This window comes from Coturnix japonica, chromosome 3 (assembly GCF_001577835.2).
Source record: "Coturnix japonica isolate 7356 chromosome 3, Coturnix japonica 2.1, whole genome shotgun sequence".
NCBI classification, from domain to species: domain Eukaryota; kingdom Metazoa; phylum Chordata; class Aves; order Galliformes; family Phasianidae; genus Coturnix; species Coturnix japonica.
The window spans coordinates 60,959,965-60,980,531 of record NC_029518.1 but is presented as its reverse complement, the minus strand read 5'-3'; the positions used below and the strand labels follow the sequence as shown (position 1 = coordinate 60,980,531).

Genomic DNA, 20,567 nt, shown 5'->3' with positions numbered 1-20,567 from the left:
TGCAGTAGGCTTTTCAAGCCCTTCTACAGGTAAGAATGAAAACTGGAGATGTGCTCTGTTGTTAAGGGCTTTGAATAAAGGCTAGTAATGATGTGTTGTCCTCATGGGAAGTCTTCAGATTAGAGTAAGTTTTGCTCTGGTACCTGATGAGAAAAAGGATTGTGACAATCTTTGACAGAAGTGTGTGCAGACTTTTTGTGGCAGGTTTGGGGTAGTGCTGGTGAAGAGTTTATAGACTCCAAACATTTTTATCAGGACCATGGAAGACCATGCTGTGCAGCTGATATGCAGAGATATTTTTTCTCCATTTTACGCATTTTTTCTTATGGACTATCTCTGCATTAGAAAAGAACATTTTGTGCTTAAAAGGACCTAAACACATTCTAAACAGGGTGCTTTCCTGGTATGGATAGCACTGCGTCTGCATTTCTAGTTCTGGAATTGTTGATTGTGGAGACAAGAGAAAAATGACTATCTCTGCTATTAACATTTTCAGACTATGTGTATCCTGCTGCCACAAGATAAGCCTATGCCATTCCCAGAGGTAGCTAAATAACCTCTGGATCTCTGTCTGTTCATGTGAGAGAGCAAGCGAGAAGGGCCATGCCATGTTTTAAGGAACCCAAGGCATTATATTTCATTTGGAGGTCCAGCCTGAGATGAAAATCATCAGGCATTTGAACGAGAGAGAAAAGTTGCCATTGTTTTGCCTCAGTTGCATAAAAATGGGGAGGAGTGAGAGCAAGAAGCACTCATAGCTTGCATCTGAAGCCATTGCAGCTCCGGTAGCTTTGCGTTGCTATGGGGAGAGCTGGGCCTGCCCGGGCAGGGAGCCCATCAGCCATCAATAAGCTGTGACCTGGCATTTGTGTTGACTATAGAAACCTGGGGAGAAGGGGCCATTTTGTGCTGGATCTAGAGAAGGAGACCAGAGCTTTTCCTACTGTGGAGGGCAGCAGCTTTGGGATGGTCAGTGAGGTATGGGATGGGGCAGTACTTGATGAAAGCGTTGAATAGCCAGGCTTCAAATGCACCTGGCTGCAGACAGAGCCTAGAATCTCTTCTCTGTTCCACTTTCTGGGGGTGAAAAACTGGGGGGAAGGAGAAAACTGCTAAAGCTGCTCCTGTCAGCAGTTGGGCAGGGAAGGGCAGGAGGTCAGCGCATGCTTTTATTTGTTGGCACTTTCACTGTTTGAAGCAGTTGTCGACCACATGAGGTAAGTCTTCAAAGTAATCCACAGCAATAAGTGGTGATGTAGAAACTACAGCGATGAAGGGAACCTTGTCCATAAGTGCTGGCACAGCCCAGGTCCCAGGAGGATCAGATCAGTGGGATCTGAACGCTTCTCTTCTTACACTGTAAATAAGTGCTGGCTTTGGACTCCATAAACATATATTTGGAGAAAGTTCAGTGGTTAGAGCAGACTTTTTATAAGAACAGTATGTTTTGGCTTCCTAAGTGCTTGCTGTACTCTTTTACAGATCCTCATTTTGATTTATATCTTGAGCTTTCTTGTTTGTCTTCTCAGATGAAACTGTATATTCCTTTTCGTTTTATAAATGTTTTGCATCTAGCTATAAAGGGCGTTAGATGAAAACACACAGTGATCCCCCCCAAATGATGAAGTGGTTTATTAACTCAAAATACTGGCTCTTTTTTTGCTGAGTTTCACATAACTTGTCACAGCTAGAATTATCACTGACAACAGGTTTTGTTGGTATTTTAATCTAGAGCCGTATTTTGTGGCTAGACAGTACAGAAATTGGACAAACGATGAAGGTCAAGCAGTATAATTAAAAATACAGAGCAGCAAATTGTATCCAGTAATAATTCACTTTCCTGCTGCTAATGAAATATGCTAGCGCAAATTAATGGCTTGTTACTTAAGTCTGCTGGAAAGACTTTGTCCCAGTACAAAAGGCATTCAGCCTGAAAATGTGTGCGTAACAATCTTCTAACCAGCAAAAGAGAGGTTGGACATAGCTATAAATCCAGCATGTTCTGGGAATAGGAGCTGGCAAAAACACTCCTCACAAAATATCAGGGCAGGATCTCGCTGGGATTTGGATGGCTGCTAATGTAACAGAGTGCAGATGTTTATGTGGACTGCAAGACGTTCCCAGAATAAGAATATCATACAAACACATGCTGATTTTTACAGCAGAAAAACAAGGATGAGGGGATAATAAAGCATATGCTCATATTTCTGATTAAGCATTTGTTGTTTTGCTCAATGTGCCTGTACTGGCAAAGCAGCCTGTGCAGGGTCTGCAAGTCGCTTGTGTTGTGGGCCTGGGCCTGACCAAATGTTAAGACCTTTCCTCTGATTTCCAGGGAACTTGTGTTAACTCTTCAAAATTCATGATGATAGAAGTACTGCTTAAGTATAGGGCTGCTGACAGGCTGTGGATCCTATGCATGACATGGCATGCAAACTTTTGTCCTCCTGTTTTCATGACAGCCTCTCATGCTTTGGCCTAGGTGTGGATCCTCTTTCCAAAACCACTCTCCATCTCGCTTTCCCATGAAGTGTAGTCTCGCTGGTCCAAACCTAGGAGATCAGGGTCTCACTGCTTTGTGGTTGAAGAAGTCATGGAATATTATCAAGCCTTATAGGCATTTGTAAAGCATGGCAAATTGTATTTTTTAATACTATTCTAGTAAAAATCCTTACCTTCATTCCTTAAATTAAGTAAATCTAATGCAAATAAATTCTCTTTAACTTGTGCTGGCTATTAAAGGTAAATTCATTAAAATGCCAGACTACCCCATCGCCTTTACCACAAATTCAGTCTTTCCAAAATATCTTACAACCTGCTGCCAAGGTATGATTACCCTTCTGCCTTTATGTCCTATGTGCCTATATATCCTTACTCAAGCTCTCATGTAGGTAACTGTTGTAGCATACATGCTGGTTTCTTCCCAGTGATTTCTCCCAGCTTCTTGGCTGGGTTCATTAAAATCTTGTACTTTGTTTTCTGTCAACAGTAACACTTCCTTCCTCTTTTGCCATCCTGTCCCCTGTTGTTTCTTTGTGTCCTCTTTTATCTGAATTTCCTCTTCTCTCACATGTGAAGCCCAAAGATCTGAACTATCTAGTTCCTTCTTAAGGTTTCTTAGTTTGGAGCTCTTATTATCAGGCCAGTCCAGTGGCAAGAGACAAAATTTACCTTAAGTATTAGGATGCCATCAACCAAGGAGGTACAAGGACCAGTAAGGTGCATCCTACGCTTGTGTTTGGCCTTGTGACTGCCTCTTTTGTTTGTTAAATTAGACATCATAAGTGTGACTAAGATTAATAGCTATTTTAATTTCAGAGGGTTTTTGTTTCTTTGTTTTTTTTCTCAAGAAAAAGGCAGAAGCCATATGCCCACATCTGCCAAACAGACTCTGCAGACCACTGAAAAACAGATGGTAGGGAGCATTGCTCAGAGGCTGGCTATAAGTGAACTTACCTCTTCCTCCCCTTTGCTCCCAAGAAGGAAAACTCAGATCTTTCTGCAAAGACTTGCTTCTTCCCTTAAAAAGACGTGCCCTTATGTTTTTTTTCTTTTTCCCTTTCTAACTGATGATGCACTTGACAAGTGAGCAGAATGACTGCAATTCCAGATGTGAAGAGAGCACACATATTTCAGAAATTCTCACAAATCAAGTGATTTTGCATTACAAATGAGTGACTTCAGTAAAAATGGATTATTTACAGACAGCACAGTTGTCAAGAAGTGGCATTTCTTTCAAGTTCTTCACATTCTGGTCAATCTCAAATAATAGTTTTGAGCAAGAGAAATGGGGAGAACATATTTTGAATGTCAGTTTATTTTGTTCTGGAAAAAACAAAACAAAACAAAACCAGCAAAAAGTTTTAATTCTTTTCTTGTAAAAGACTTCATTTGAGACTTAACATTTCATGTTTGATTACCTAAGATTTCTAGAGTGTCCTTAACAAATTGGATGAAGAATGGAGGGGATATAATTTGTTATGCTGAATAATTAGCTCATCACTGAATACTCTATATGCTGTTTATATATACATTATATATAGATATCAATAAGATTGGGAATTTATGCTATTTACATGAATGGTTCTCCTAGTCCAGAGTTCACAGGTGATTTATTCTTGAGAAGGAGCAACATGGATGAAGTATACCACATCTCTTCCACTGAGAAGGTCCAGCAGCTGGAAAGAGAACTAGCAGCACAGCTGGCAGAGCTGAAGGCACAAATAGAAGACAATGGGGTACTTCAGGGAACACCAAACAGGGCATACAGGTACAGATAGTTTCCTGGGGAATGAGGGAGAGAGGGAGATTGCAATGCATTGTCCTCTTCTCAATGCAAATGAATGTTGTGTGTCTAAACATTCATTTTAGAAACCTGAAGGCCTCCATGGGAGCCAGGAATAGCAGCTTTTTCACTGTGAGTCTGCCCCAGCATTGCAGCTGAAATGGAAGAGAATGTGAAAACATAAACTAAATCCCATTTCATGTCATGTATTGCAAACAAAACATTCAATCTCCTTAGCACATCAAGTATTTCCTCCTTATGGTGAAGAGGAAGTAGGTTTAAACATAATGTTGGGATGTCTAAACAGAATGGTTGCAAGTAAGACAGCTGCTCTTGCTCTCCTCAGCCATGATGAGATATTAGATGTGACAATGCATCCAGATTTGGCTTCAGGAAAGCTGTAGACCACCTAGAGAATATCTGGAGGAAGACAAGGGTCAAGAAAGTTTGACTAAGGCACTTAAGACAAAAAGGAAAGCAGCTGGGCTTGTGTCTCCACTTGGTTTTCTCTGGACTATAAACCTTCAGACACATGGGAGATTTCTGTAAAGATGAGGGAAATGAATTTTTCTTTCCATGTACAAATAAAACAGAAATCATGGGCTAAAATTCAACATTCCAAATAGAGTATTTATTAAACACTGATGTCTAGGTGAGGAGGTCGTTCCATCCATGATTATTAAGAACATGACAGATGAACACCTGTAAGCAATAAATGCACTTTTCCTGCCTTAAAGCAGTGGGAGTGCTGGGTGATCACAAAATCCCCCACAGCCCAACAATGTTGTGGTTCTAAACTGTTACATCACCTCTGTGTTTTTAATTTACAGGCATTCATTTTTATTCATTTAAACAAAAGTTTTGCAGGGTATAGTTGCTGTAAGTATGTAGATGCATGAGATTTAAAACCCAGTTTTCCTCCAGAACTTTTCACAGCTCCTTGTCATGCAGGCATTTTAGGAAGGAAGCTGACTAAACGATGAAGGATGATTGTCAGGGAACTCTGCTGCATAGCTGTGGGCTGTCATACGTGCCCAGAGAACTGACAAGCATCCAGATGGTTTATTAAGAGGCTTTGATTAATAAATATGTAAATAAATATTAAAAATATCTTCTAATTAGTCAAACCATGCTGCTCAAATGTAAGTTTTTATACTGTTAAACTTTTGTGCTGTTGATTTTGTCATTTGAGTTTTGTTGGGCCTGACCAATATTCGCTTTCCACCAGTTTGCCCATAACATCTTGCTGAATGATTTTTTTTTTTTTCCATGCAGTTCTGTTCCAATTCCAAAAGATGCAATTTATTTCAGAAGAGAAAGAGAGAGAGTACTGAAGAAAGTCTTACAGGTAGGTAGCTACAGTTTACACTAGCTTAAGAAAATCACTTTGCTCTTAGGATCATAGAACAGATTGAATTGGAAGGGACCTTTAAAGGCTGTATAGTCCAACTCCACTGCAATGAACAGGGACACCCATAGCTAGATCAGAGTGCTCAGAGCCCCATCCAGCCTGGCACTGAATATAGCAAAAGATGGGGTGTCTTTGCACCTCACCAGGCAACCAGTTCCAGTGCTTCACCACCCTTACTGTAAAAAACTTCCTTATATCCGACCTAAATCTCCCTTCTTTTAGTTTGAAACCATTTCCCTTGACTTCTCTTTATTTAACGCTATTTCTTTCCAACGGCCTGAAAAGGATGTCTGCTCACCACCCGCTGTTTGCAGGTGGCGGAAGCGAAGCCTCTTGTTATTCAGGCTGATGTCATGCAGAGGGAGTTAGAGAGCTGCTGGAGAAGGGAGTACACGGCATCAAGCTTGCCGCTGCTGCTGCATCAGGTGGGTTCGCGGTGGGGAGGGTTCCCCCAGCCCTGCAGGCTGCACTGTGATGTTAAAATAGGAATGGGTGCAACTCCTGCCTGAAAACAGGCACGAAAGAGTTGGTACTTGCTGTATAAAACGCTTCCTTCTATGATGTGAAAAGTGCTGTTCTTCGCTTCTTTGAAGAATGGGAATCTCAGCCAGATCAGATGGGCTGGAGCAATGTACTAATGTTCTTGTATTCCCCTGATGCTTTTGCTCTGTTCTATTACACCTGTGTTGTGGGTTATTTGCATTCCCATTTTTAAAATAGAGAAATAGGGCTGAAGTTGCTACTCTTTCTCATGCCAGTGATATAAACTGCTTGAGTTTCCTATGATGCTAAGGTGTTTTTATTTTTTTACTAATTATTGGTTATTTTTGATTGTATTCAAGTTTTTTACAGACAGAATCACTCAGCTGGTCCAGAGTAAATATCTGCACATGCTCAGATGGAAGAGATTTTGTACACACAGCAGTGTTATTGAGCAGCTTTATCCTCTCTACCAGGTAGGATCCCAAACCCAACATCTAACACATTCAGTAGCTGTTTGTGAAAAACAGTATTTTTCATTGCTAACAAGAGTTAACAGTGGCTTTCTTTTCATCCAAATTAAAAACTACTAACATTAAGGATAATGCATCAAACTTGGAAATCTTTGGATTTTGTTATCTGTTACAGCAGCATCTGTAGCACACAGATCTGTAGTTTCAAGCACTGCAACACTTACCTGGAATATTACTCCCACCCCTCCTTCCACCTGACAGTACACAATACAATTCTATATATATTAGGCATTTAACTCTTTAACTCAAGGTGCTATGGTTTATTGAACAAATGTAAGCACTTGTAGCCAAGCAGCATCTCAAGTCCAGTTCAGGAAGATGGAAGGTTTTAGCTTTTTATCTCTACTTTTATTGTTGTAAAAGCAGACTGTAAAAAAAAATATATTATTTTTAGTTTAATATCTTTAGTATTCCAGAATAAGCAGCTTTTTCTGCAAATAAATTGAGTTCCCTTGCATCTGAATATGTTTTATCTTCTTCAGACATGAATAAATGTCAAGCAGAATAGTTTACGTAACTGTCTTGCCACTATTCTTTAGAGCTGTAATTCACACTTGTTGTTTGAATCTTCTATTAAATCATCCATTTGTCTTCATTGTGAGTGACTGTATTTCTGTTGGGTATGGTTGGGTCAGCATTTTCAGTAAATCTTTCGCTCTTTAGGCGGTTTGAACTTTCTGGAGGTTGTAATTGCAGGGGATCATGGCGGCAGAGCTTGGTAACGAAGACAATAAAAATATTGACCGCTTTCCCACATGAGCTTAATGCCAAGAAACAGAGCTGCCTCTTGCTGTTTGGAAATGTGTGAGCTGAGGCCAGAAGAGAGAAAAAGTTGATTCTCTGATGCCAGCAAGGAAGTGGCAAATGGCTATGTGTGTGTGGTTATTTAGGCCTTCTGCTGTTAACACAACTATGGTACCTCATGCCATTATTGATAGTTCAATAAAAGGCAAAATTTTGAGAGGAAGATGGCCAAAGTGCATTTCCAGTTCTTGGCCAGATCTTTACTGACTCTAATCAGCATAGCTGAGCATCTAAATGAGTGGTTTCCTAATGGGAGGTTTTCTTACAACGTCAGCAATATGTGCTCTTAAAATACTGCTTGGTCTTTTAAAATAGCAAATGGAGGGAACTGGGCTTTTGTATGTGAGAAGTCTTCAGGTAGCAGCTTCTCTGGTACTACTTGAAGAGTCTGGCTTATTTAAGTGGGTAAGACATGAAAAGATTAATACATGTTCTTCACCATTCACACTGATGTCTGATTATACTCCCAGCTGTCTGCTTATGGTCAGTACTAGATGCTCAGAAATATTCACTATTCAAACTGAATTTCACTTTACTCCTTTGGAAATACAATTCTTCAGCATTTAGGATAGAAATAAACCTTTGAGGCTACTCTCAAACAGAGATTCCTTAAGGAATGAGATGACCTTCTAGCTAATAAGAGAAGAAGGTGCATGTGTGCAATAATGATAGCGTCTCTTCTATACTTAAACAGAAGCAAGTTAGTCACATCATGGATGAATACAACGATGCAGTTCAGAGGGCTTCAAGGCTTTCAGCTGCAAGGGAGAACTTCCTGACAGGAAAGAAAAATCCAATGAGTTTAGTGACACAGGAAGATCTGATGATTTACACCCAATGGTTAGTGTGCCACCTACACTCTCTGAAGGGCATTCACCGTTTTCTCCAGGTAAGATGAGCATTTTGAGCAGTAAAGTGTAGTTATGCAAACCTTAGTAAACTGAAGAAGAAAAAGCTCAATACAAAATCCAAGGTTTTGATGGTACTAAGCCAGACTGCATACATTTGTCTTCTGATTCTTTTAGCACATTGATTTTGCTGGAAAGGAGATATGTAAATTCAGCTTTGTCATTGCTGTAAGTGAAATAATGAGTTCGTTGGCTGCAGGGTAGAAAGTGCTGGGCTGTGTGGATTTAAGGAGATCTAGAATGAGGAGAAGGAAACTTGAATTTTTTTCCATGCTTGTTACTGTGGTGGTGTTTTGATAGAGTGGAATGTTATGAAAGGGTTGAGTCATCATGATGAATAGTCTGTAGATTTGGGGATTATTTGTTTAAGTATCACCCTTTGAAGACAAATATGAATACATCCTTATTTTATATAGTTGCTTTAGTATTTTTATTACACAAGTGCTGCAAGTCATCTACAGTGAATGAACTTCTAGATTTATATACAATTGATAACTGTGATTTAGTTTTTGTCTTTGTTGCGTTTGATTTTATTATTTATTTTGCAACTGAATAATTGTATGGCTTCTATCTGACCGGGAATAACAACAAATATGTTTTTAACTCCAGGTTCTCCAGCATTTGCCCATTTCTCACAAACTGAGCATGGCTGATGAGAAATGTCCTGATGTGATCCAAGACAAATGGGACAAGTTAAGGAGTGCATTTGACAGAAATTCAGATGTTTTTAATACTGATGTGTTTCACTGTTCAAAATTTTTAAGAAATGGTGAGAAATGATCAGCTTTCTTTTAGAAATCCTATGGGTAATGTATTTGCTTATGTATATGCTTTGAGGCAGGTCAGCAGTGCAAATCTGGGAAACACTAAATGCTGTCTTCGGGTTGTATGCTTGCGAAATGTAGAGCGTGGCTTCTACAGTCAGCAAGAATCCTGGAAATCTAGTGCCCAGACTCCAAGAGATACAGCCTTATATCTGTGGCAGTCCCTCCTCTGGCCTTGCTGTACACTGGGCTGCAGAAACAGGCAGTTTATATGAATACTTGTGGGATCGGCTCAATGGAGAACTCAGGATGTTGTCCTGATTATGCCAAACCCTGAAACTCCCCCTTTCTAACTTCCTGCAAAAAATATTATTCAAAATATTTCAGTGGGCGGCTGGTTTCTGGAGAAACCAAAACAAGAAATGTTGTTTCGAGACACTTAATGAAGTATCTCCAGAAGTATCTCATTGGGGTTAGTTTCAAGCTCCCTTTCCTTTTGGATGAAGGGAGGAAGTGATACTGTTTGTATAGAGTTATCCATGCGAACAGTACTTAAAACAGCATTTGTGTTAAAGAGAAAATGCAGCCTCTGCTTCTCTCCTGGGGCTGAGGCACACTGTTTGCCTCCAGAATGTGGGCTTGTAGGTCTGCAAGGGCCTAAGAGTGGCATCTGAGGGAGAGCAATGTTGTAGGGGATGTAATGGAGCATAATGCTAAGGAAAATGTACATAAGGATAAGGGGCCTTCAACCCTTAGTTAGCTGTCTTACTGGAGTATAACTGGTCTTGCTGATGCTGCCCCCTTTCACTCCTTAGTCCCAAGTGGTCCCAGGTATGGTCCAGCTATGCCTCAGGAGTGCAGAGGTTCAGGGTTAAGGCACAGGAGAGGCAAGCAGTGTTTCTTTCGTGAGTGGGCTATGAGAGGGAGGGACAAGGAAAGGGCAGACCTCCAATGTATACAGTTCTTCTGCACCATTAATTATGCTGAGGAACAGACAGTTATTGTTATTTAAACAGCAACTCAGAACTGACTTAGCTCGTTTTGATCTTCAGCATCTAGTTATCTAATATTTGAGGTACAGTATCGTATTACCATCATAAGCTTCATTCATCTTCTATCTAGATCTGAGCTTCGCAGATGAAACACCAGAATAATTAAACAAGACATGAAAAGCAAAGATGAAGTGAAGCAAAGATGGAATAAAAGAGCAGATGGCCCTTTATTGCTGAAACAATGAGATAATAAATTAGATTACTCGTAGTTCCACTAAACCCCAAGAGTTTCAATGAACTTTAGCAAACGGTAGCTTTCCTATTAGTATCTTTGTGCGTATCAGCAGTACTCATCAGTATTGGGTAAAGGAGAATGAATTGGCACTTTTTTGGACTTTCAAAAATATTTGACAGATAAAATGCTGCTGTTTGTTCTGGTTTGGTTTAAGATGGAAATAAAGGAGCTTGAACAGCAGTCACCTTTCTGTGGAGAAAGATGGTGGCACAAGGCAAATGGTAAGATTCTGCATTTAAAAAACCAACAATCCATCAATCAAACAAACAAACACAGAACAGTGTTAAACATTCTTTTCAAAGAGCTGAATAGAGCTCCTCATGAAAAGATGACAAAACTTACAGGAGCACAGTAGTTTTGGCTGTTCAAGAATGAAAGGATACTGATATCTTCCAAGGCCTCAGCAAGCCTGACACAAGGTTAAGTAGGAGAAAATAGTTCAGTTTTTCTAAAAATGGGTGCTATGTTGCAGACAGACTCTTCAACACGTATCCTAAGCTACTCAACCATCCTTAGTACACCCTTGTTTCAGAAGTCTGTGATAGCAGCATTGTGCCAGTATCAGGTATCAGAGAGGTGATAACCCTAAAATAGTAATGTACTTGAAGTTCTTATGGCATGATCTGGGAGGTGTGTGTGTGAGAGAGAATGCTGTATACCCCTGAGCTATTACTCCTTGTTCAAGCAACAGGATCTGTTAGTTGGCATCCTTTCAAGGCATGCTTTCTTCCAAGGGCTGTGGAGGTGCCCTGACCTTCAACAGCTGCTAGACTTTAAGGGTCTCGTGGAAGGCCCTTTCCTAAAAGCAAAGCAAAAATCTGTACAAGCATAGATTGTTTTTCATTCTCTCTTCTTCAGCTCATTTCTGCATCTGGATAAAAAAATTAAATGATATCATTGTGTGGGTGCAAAGCAAGAGGCGCTGATATTACTACTTTCAGTCGCATTGCTTGAAATGTTGACATTCTCCTGCTGATTATGACTATTGCAGAATCTTGCCACAAGGACACTGGATTCACTCTGCCCTGTCACAGCACTGGAACAAAGGAGCTGAAAGCCCAGCTCCAGCTTCTGCTGGCTCATTTTGATATTGACTACAATCTTAAAGATCTCAAGGACCCAGCTGATGAGATGGAGCTCTTTTCTTTGGTAACTGAAACTTGCTTCTTGATATCTACAAACAGAAAGAAAGAAAAATATTTAGAAGTATGGAAGAATGTTCCTTTTATGATAAGTCGATGTTTTGTGTAATGGAAAAAAAAAAAAAAAGCTTGTGGGAACTTTGGATCTTGACAGAAGGTGGCAGAGAGGCCCAAATTACTCCCATTAGGCCATAGCAAACCGCAATAGTTTTGCAGTTTATACTTTGTGTTATCGCTTGGGTCTCTACCTTTGCTATTCCAGCTCAAACTTGTGCCTTTTGTGTGCTTTTCTTAAGGTTTTCTGCTCCTGTGTTGTGCATCACAGCACTGCAGTACTTCCACTAGAGGTCGGTTGCTGCACACCATCACACAGGCATGCAGTGAGCAGCTCCTCTGTTCAGTGCTTAACAGCAGGAAAATCCTGCTTTTTGACCATTCCATCAACCACAAGGCAAAATCTCTAAACCTCTGTGTTTTGATCAGTGTCCAAAAGGGATGTATAGCTATGAGACACAAATAATATATTGCTTTTAAATACTTGCCTTGTCTTACGAATTGTGGCCTGTAGTAGTGCTGGTGGTAGAGGCTCAGTTACATAAACCAGTCTGTAAGTCTGCCATGAACACATAACATTGAATATATTCATTGTAGGCTAACAGTGACTTGTTGATTGTCCTTTTGGCCAATGCTATTCCTAGCAGAGCTGATGACGGTAGATTTGCCATTGACTGAAAGACAGTATGAGTTGTTGAAAATCTGGCCTTCTTTTTAGATGCTCCAGAGTTAACTGCAGGGAGTTTCATTATGTCTGACGGAAAAAGAAAAAGCACAGGACTAAACTGTCTCCTTTGTCATTTGCTGCTTTAGTTCTTTATTTCAACTGATAATATGCAGTATTATTCTTTATAGAATTTAATATCCTGCTTGTGAAGTTTATTACACTATCATCTCCTTTTATGCTTCAGGTTGTCAAAAAATTTAGGAGCATTTTCTGCAAACAGCAGACAATGAGAACATTTCCAGTTTATGGCACAGAGATTTCTCGATCAGAGAACTGGGGCATGTTGGATCCAACCAGAGCTTTGAAGAAGAGAGCCAACTGGATCCCTTTTATAAAGGTAACTGTGAGTAACTCTCCTTTTTCAGCTGTGATAGTAAGAAGTCCTAATCAGTCCAATCAGATGCATCAAGATATATTTCAACAACTAAATTCTATAGTGTTTCTTTTGACAAACAGTGATAACTTTTGAATAATTCAATTCTGAAGTACCTGCAGTACTTCTGTGTATTAGTATAGTGAAGAAAGAGCTCCTACTCACATCTGTTAAAAATAAAAAAAGTAGAAGTGAATGTATTGCACTTTCCTTTCTAAATATTGCTTCTCTAAATGAAGAGAATGAGCGATATTCATGCATTTTGTGGTTACTTTTCTATCAAACAGATTAAGCCTAAAGTAGATCCCTGGCAGCAAAAGCTTTTGATAAAAATGAAACAATGGAAAAAAGTGGACAAGATGCTGGACTTTCATTCAAAATTTGTAGAGGTAATACAACTTGTTATTTCAAGATATTTTAACTTATTTATTCACTTCCAAAGAATCTGGAACGTTTATCGGAAGGCTGCCTCAGGTTTATGTACCATTCATATATGCCTGAATTCACTAAAGACCCATTACTAAGGTGCTTGCTGTAGAGAGATTTCTTTCTTTCTTTTTCAGTTCAGGGGTTTCCAAAGGGAACTTGAACACTTGCACAAATGTTCAAAAGGTCTGAAGAACACCCAGGTCAGGGTTAAAATCAGCCTTGGAATTTATATGTCAAAGGTGATAAAGAACAAAATGCTGGGTGTGGTGGAACAGTCAGGTGTACTGTGAACATTTAGATCTGACATTCTCATCTGTTAAACAGGTATCACAGTAGCTCTCCATCTCACAGAGGATGAGGAGAATTAATGCACTTTAAGATGGTCAATTACTTCTGTAGGATGCGGTCTGTATAAATTTCTTCAGAGCACAAAATTGATCTAGCAATCACACGGTGAGTTTGCTGGCTCTCATTTCCGTGGTGAGCCTGAAGCACCACAGACAGCAAAGACACCTCGTAGTTCAGCTTCCACTTTTACATAGGAACTAGAAAAGAAAGCCCTTCTGAAGATATGAAGCAACCATACGACTGCATGCCCTCCTCTTACAGCAGCCACATTCCTGCCAATTGGAAAGTCCTTGGTGAGGTGGATCTATTTCCCTGAGTACACAGGTGATGCCAGGTACACCAGAGCAGCTTAAGCCATGCTTACAGTCCACGTGAGGCTGTTCTAGCCCTGAAATGTCACCATACTTCTTGTTTTCCTTTTGCTGCATTCTCCAGGGGCTGCATGGGGACTGTGGGTGACACAGGGTGGAACTGGGAAATGGGTGTCAAAAAAAGAACTGAAACAACATGAAAACAGCAAGAAACAGGCAGATCGGGCTCAGTGGGGTTTTGCTACTGTGTTGGAGCCATGGGCTGCATGTGGGGATGGTGTTTTCTCTGCTGCCCAACCACTCTGTGCTGGACATCCATCACTGTCCTGCATTCTCTTTAGCTACTTGCTTTGTCCACACCTGAAGCTGACACCAGTGGGAGTAAGCCAAATGGCTACTGATAGTGCTCTGTATGTATTAAGTTTTCATGTATGTATATACACCTGTATGTATGTATTAAGGTTCCCATTTGACATTCAGCATTTGCTTTCAGGGTTCTCTCATGAAGCATCTAAGGGAGATTTATGGTTGTTATTTTAATATGTGTAAATTTTGCAGCTGAAAAGCTGCAATTGTCTTTAAAATATGTCAGTTAATCAAATAGTTTCCATTTTGAAGATATCCTCTTAAGAAATAAAAAGAGTAGGTATTTACTGTAGCCTTTCTTATTTTAATTTAGGACTGAAATAATCTTTCATTCATGACCCCTGTTTTCATGCCCTTTAACCATGCCAGATACTTCACAAAGAAAGCATTCTTTCATATCTTGCCACAGCATATAATTTCTCTGGAAAATTTGGGCAAAAGCCATCATCACCACTTAAAAAAAAGTAATAAGAGCTTTGCAGCTCACTGAGACAATGCTCACTGAATTGAACTGGTGCTCTGAATTGACCCTGACTTGCTGTCTGGTGTGCTGACCTGTTTACCTTGTGAATCTTTCCTCCATATTTGACGTGGTTTGTAACAAGGTGTCAGACGTGGAGAGGGTGATGGAGGGTCTCCAGGATCATGCAGCAGCTGTGCTCAAACCGCATCCTCTGAGGTCAGATTCTGCCGCTTGTTCTCATGCCTCAGGACAGCAGAACTACGATCACATCTGGAAGGAAGTCTACGCCTTCACTGAGCGTCACCAGGTACTTGGAAGAGGAAATGATGAGTAATAGTCAGTTAACATATCTAGAAAGCATTTTTGATAGGGGGCTCCTCTAACTGACATCAGAGTCTCCCTTTTTCAAAATTCAGTCTCCTGCTCTTTTTGCCAGACAGGGCCTTTCCAACAGCAACGTACATCGTGTCCCAACCGCGTACAGGGTACCCCTCTACCCTGCAGCTCACTAAGCGGCTGTGCAGCAGTTGCTGGAGGCTGCCCAGCAGCTGAACACCTGTGGATCTGACAGCAGATTTCTGCTTTCTGCAGAGACCTGTTCTCACACCTGCATGGAGGCAAGTTCCTCTTCTCAACAGGGAAGTGGAATTAGTGGGCATGGCCTTAAGAAGCTCCAGTTGCTGCAAGAACAGAAACTTCGAGAGATCTTAAGTTTCAGAGAGAGGAAACAAAAACCAACCAAGAGGCTTGACAGAGTAGTGAAGGAGAAGTAGGACTGACCTACCTCTCTGGTATCTGGGGAATTTGTAGCATTGCATACACGGCATGCTCAAGCTCTGTGACTGGTCTGCTGAACCTGAAAGTATTCTTTTGATGAAGATGGATTTTGATTACCTATTTCTTTATCACCCTCCTTATTCAGGTGTCATTCACAGCTGCTGCTTAAGGAACATAAAACAGGTCTCAGCTACTGGACCTGGGTGCAGCCCCAGTGTCACAGGGGGTGTCCCTCAATCCTGCTGAGGGCCAGGCTCAGGCAGGGCTGTGAGTGATACAAGAGCAGGGGAAATGCAGCAGAGGCAGGAAGGTACTTCTTTGTATTTTTCTCCTGCTGATCAATATGCTTCAAGACTGATCCCAACTCAGTTTAAAAATAAACCCATATATTTTTTGTCAGGAAAAGCTCCCACATGTAAAAACATGCAATTCTTTTTACCTCAAGCTGTCTTAAATCCAGGATACAGGAAATATTTGGTTACTTAATGAAAACTTCAGGAAAGAAAGAGAAAAAGTCACTGCACTGTACATCTCCTGTCAAGTGCACTGATTTCACACCCAGGCTATGAGAGATCTCTTGCCTTTTGCAAGAGACATGACTGATCCCAGCAGCATTAGGTTAATTAAAAGCCTAATTTTGAAACTTGTCTTTTCACAGTGGCACAGCAGTGCTAAACTTAGATCTTCCACAAGAGAAGCATTACTCAGGCCTCAGTGTTTTTAAATAAAAATTGAGCTGTTCCCCAAAAAGGTGACATTGGTCAATTCACTCATTTTCAGACTGCATTTTCTGTAATATTTTACTGTGGAAAACTTGCTTAAGAGTTGTTTAAATAATTCTACTAATACTTAATAGAGATGAACAATCAGTACTGTTGATTAACAAAACTATACCTCTATCTGACCTCACATTATTTTAAATAATAGAGATGGAAGGTCTCAGTTTTACTAAAATTCAAGTAATTAGGCATTCTTTAGAATCAAACAGAATGGGGTAAGAGGGGATGATCACACTGGGAAGAGAGGTAAAAACAGGAAAATCAGTTAACAGATAATGCATAATTGCAAGGACTGCACAAAAGAGCTTCATATAAGTGTTTTGTTCAAGTGTTTGACAGTTTCTTATGATTTGTTTGGCTGGAAGGAATTTGTGAAGGCTACATACCCACATCAACTTGCAAATTTATGTGACAGCCAATCCAGTCCTGAATTTGTGTCCCTTTTATGTGTGCTGTTGCTGGACTGTCTTATGTTGAACAGGATACATTTTACAAGTACTAATTTGTGAATTAATATTAATAGGATTTTTGATAATCAGAAAAAAAAACAATGCCAGAATCAATATTATAAAACCTTTATCACACTTAGGAGAATTCCAACTGGCTCCATCCAAGCGCAAATGAAGTAATAAAATAAATTGGGATAGAGAAGTGGCTTAAGAGGTCAACATTTTTTATATATACTTGATTGTTTGCTGAAATTAATTGAATGATGCCTAGAAAATCACTGCCCGTAATGTTCCACAATTAATAAATATTGTGTAACCCACAGCGATCTTATCATCTACACTGCTACTAATGCCAATTTAATTTCACTGATGTTAGTGGAGTAATTAATGCAAGTAAACCTTGATGGGAGTCAGTAACAAGGCAGATACAACTATTTTTCTTCTTGCTGCACTTCTGCTACTCTTTGCATTACATTGTTGAGGGTGCTGGAGAGGAGTGAGGAAAAAAACACAGCAAAGACTGCTTTTAGTTTTACAGAATTTTAGCTACAATTTTTACTACGTATTTGCTGTGGGAGGTGTTGTGCACATATCACAGTAAAACTCTTCGACAGTCTGTTCTGATGTTTTTTCTTTGTTGCCACACGACTGTCCCATCCTCAGCCTGAAATGTGACATTATAATCTGGAGGGATATAAACAGGCTTGAGCACTGAGCCCAGGCAAACCTCATTGTGTAACAGGGCTAAGTACAGCATCTCGTACCTGGGTTGTGTCAACCCCACTATCAGTACAAGATGGGAGATGTAGGGATGGAACACAGCCCTGCTGAAAAAGACTTGGGATTACTGCTGGTTGCAAGCTGTACATGAGCCAGCAATGTGCCCAGAAAGCCAACCATACCTTGGGCTGCATCAAAAGAAGCATTGCCAGCAGGTCAAAGGAAGTGATCCTGCCCCTTTGCTCTGCTCTGGAGAGAACTCACCTGCATCCAGATGTAGATTCCTCAATACAGGAGAGACACAGACTTGTTGGAGCACATCCAGAGGAGGGCCACAAAAATGATCCAAGGGATGGAACACCTCTGCTATGAGGACAGGCTGAAAGAGCCTCTGCTCAGCCTGGAGAGAAGGCTCCAAGGTAACCTGATAGTGGCCTTTCGGTATCTGATGAGGGACTATAAGAAGAAAGGGTACAGACTCTAGCAGGTTCTACTGTAATAGGACAAGGAGAAATGATTTCAAACTACAAGATGAGAGATTTGGATTGAATATAAAAAAGATTTTTTATGGTATGAATGGTAAGGCAATGGAACAGGTAGCCCAGAGAGGAGATGGATATCCTGTTATTGTAGACATCCATAGTCAGGCTCAAGGGGCTCTAAGCAACCTGATCTAGCTGTGCATGTCCCTGTTCATTTTTCCCTTTTATTTTTCTTTTGTTATACTAAAGCCCTTGCATAAAGCTGGCACGTAAGAAACAGATGCAGACTCCCCAAAGCAGACTCTAACTGTGTGTGTTGTAACTAGGAACTAAATACTGAGGATGATAACAAAGCCGTGGCTTGCAGTGAGGAAGATGCAGGAGACAGCAGCTCCAGAAAGCTCCCAGGATCCTACAGAAGGAAGAATGAAAGAGGGTAAAAAAAATTAAGTTAAATAAAAATGGTTTATATATACATAAATACATATATATTTAATAAAGCCTGAAGAAAGATGTTATCAGCCAATGTTTCTCTGACAAAAACAGAGGTGTCATCCTTTTCCACTACTTTGTACTTTAGGTTTCCATGACAGTGAGTCTCGTAGATAGCAGCATACTCTCAGACAATGGAAATAGCAAAATGTTTAATATGTTTAGAAATCTCCTTGAGCAGCAAAACCACAGTTACGTTTTTCCTGTCTGGAAAAAGGTTTGGATACATGAGCACCTGGCAGCTCCTGGGCCTGGAAGAAGGACCAGCAATTGCCATCAAGGAAGACGTGGTGACAAGAGGAACCTATCTTTCCTTTCTTCTCCTACGTCACTTGAGGCTCCGAGAGCTAAAGGTAAAAAAACTCTGTGTCGATCAAAGTTACTTGATTTTCATGATGAGGGAGAAAAACACAACTGCATGTTTGTTCTGGTTCATTTCAGAGAGCATGCCTGGGAATCCTGAACTACTTCAGATCTGTAGAGAGAAGCCTTACTATCAGTACTGCAGGCCTCAACCTCAAGGCTGGTCAACAGATTCCCAGTGCAGAAGACACCTCCTGGATCAGTGCTGCCAAAGGAGGCACTGGTGCTTCTGGTGGCTTGCACTCTCAGCCCTACGTTCACTACACACCAGCTGACTACAAGGTGATGTACCACCTAGCTCGAGGTCTTCCAAAGCACGTGCCTTGACAGGAGATTCTGATGTATTCCTCTGCTTCCATGCAGACTGTGTTGTGATAAATTGCTGAGTAATCTGGAGGATTTGGTCCAGCTTGTTCCTCAAGGCTATGTGCTGTGCATTCATGGACTTTATTCCTCTATTTACCAATGACCTGTAAGAGATCACTGAGAATCTTCAAGCACACAGCAGTAGTGCTGGCTAGGTACCCATTAACTTAGGCTGGTGCTGCTGGCTCACTCTAAGTTCATTATACCAGTGGAATTTTCATACAAAGTAGAGGTTCCTGGGACATCTAAGGCATTTTGCCATCTATGGAAATGAGTAACTCCTAACGATTTCTGAAATGTATTATTAAGGCATAGGTACAGTTTAGGGTTTATTGTTCTGAATTTTGTATGAGAGTACATGGTTGGAATGATAAAATCAGTACAATTATTTTCACAGATTGAAAAGATTATCTTCCAATTACATTCCGAAGCTTTACCAAGCTTTCGTTTCCCCAATTTCCTTTGTAAAATAGACTGAAGAGGAAGTCATATCATGCTGACTTTAGTGGTTCAGTGTGACAAAAAGTCTTCTGAGCTGCAGAATTTCCTTTCAGTTCTTCTACCTAACATTAGTACCAAAATTCTTATGTAAAAATCCTGAAGAAGCATAATAGCATATTAATAGGGCTTTAGAAAAAGCATTTTGAGTTCACACTTATTTTTCATTTTAAAACTGTTTGTTTTGCTGTAGAAATACAGAGAAATTTCTTCAGCCTGTAGACAGACAGACACACAACCTACTTAGTGGAGGAATTAAGACTAGAACTAAAAAGGAAGTGGGCTTCCTGCCCACATTTTTTTTCTTATGTTAAGGTTTTAAAAAGAGGAAAACAAACCATAACAACCCCAAAACTTCCTGACTCTGGACATGATAAAAGTCTCATTAGAAATAAAATGTGTGGAGTGGACATGGAGTTATCCTTTAGACATCTGTGAAAAAATAAATAAATAAAATTAAAAAAAACAACACCTAATCACTTAAAATTCCTAATTGAAAAGGTACATGAAACTAGAAAATTGCGATTTTCCACTTAAATATTGAATACTCTGGTTAATAATCTTCATATTCACAAACCAGAAAAGACTGAAAAATCATCCTCTCCAGTGGAGGATTCCATTTTCCTGGAAGCATGCCCTGTGAAAAGCTTTTCTTTTGATTCTGGAACTTTGCATAATACATCTTTATTTGCAGCCCCTTTTCCTGATGCGAAGTCGGAGAAAGGATGCACAGTGTGAGTACTCACTGATCTGGGAATTAGCTGTGAAATACTTCAGGGAGCCCTTAGCAATGAGAAAGACATGATTATACAGTGACCTCTATTTCCCGAAGACTAATTCAGAGATATAGCTATAATTGTATGAACTTCAACTAAAGCCTAAATAAATATTTACTAATCCTAATATAGTTTAAGTGGCAATAAATTTAAAAGCATGGGCAACAGTATTTCCTTAGT

General features: G+C 40.1%; 1 protein-coding gene across 10 annotated transcripts in view; it reads left to right on the top strand.

Annotated features, from left to right (window-relative positions):
• Positions 1-876: 876 nt before the first annotated feature.
• Positions 877-20,567, top strand: part of CCDC162P — a 78,293-nt gene continuing 58,602 nt past the window's right edge. For 4 of the 10 annotated variants that reach the window (XM_015858674.2, XM_015858678.2, XM_015858676.2 and 1 more), the window contains exons 1-14: positions 989-1,217; positions 4,094-4,270; positions 5,561-5,633; positions 6,011-6,121; positions 6,539-6,652; positions 8,208-8,402; positions 9,031-9,190; positions 11,464-11,621; positions 12,580-12,732; positions 13,056-13,157; positions 14,828-14,992; positions 18,219-18,328; positions 18,602-18,737; positions 18,826-19,029. In XM_015858674.2, coding sequence (XP_015714160.1) covers positions 1,213-1,217; positions 4,094-4,270; positions 5,561-5,633; positions 6,011-6,121; positions 6,539-6,652; positions 8,208-8,402; positions 9,031-9,190; positions 11,464-11,621; positions 12,580-12,732; positions 13,056-13,157; positions 14,828-14,992; positions 18,219-18,328; positions 18,602-18,737; positions 18,826-19,029 — 1,863 coding nt within the window. In that variant the 5' untranslated portion in view covers positions 989-1,212. The other 6 variants (XM_032443281.1, XM_015858679.2, XM_015858677.2 and 3 more) reach the window with 5 other exon arrangements.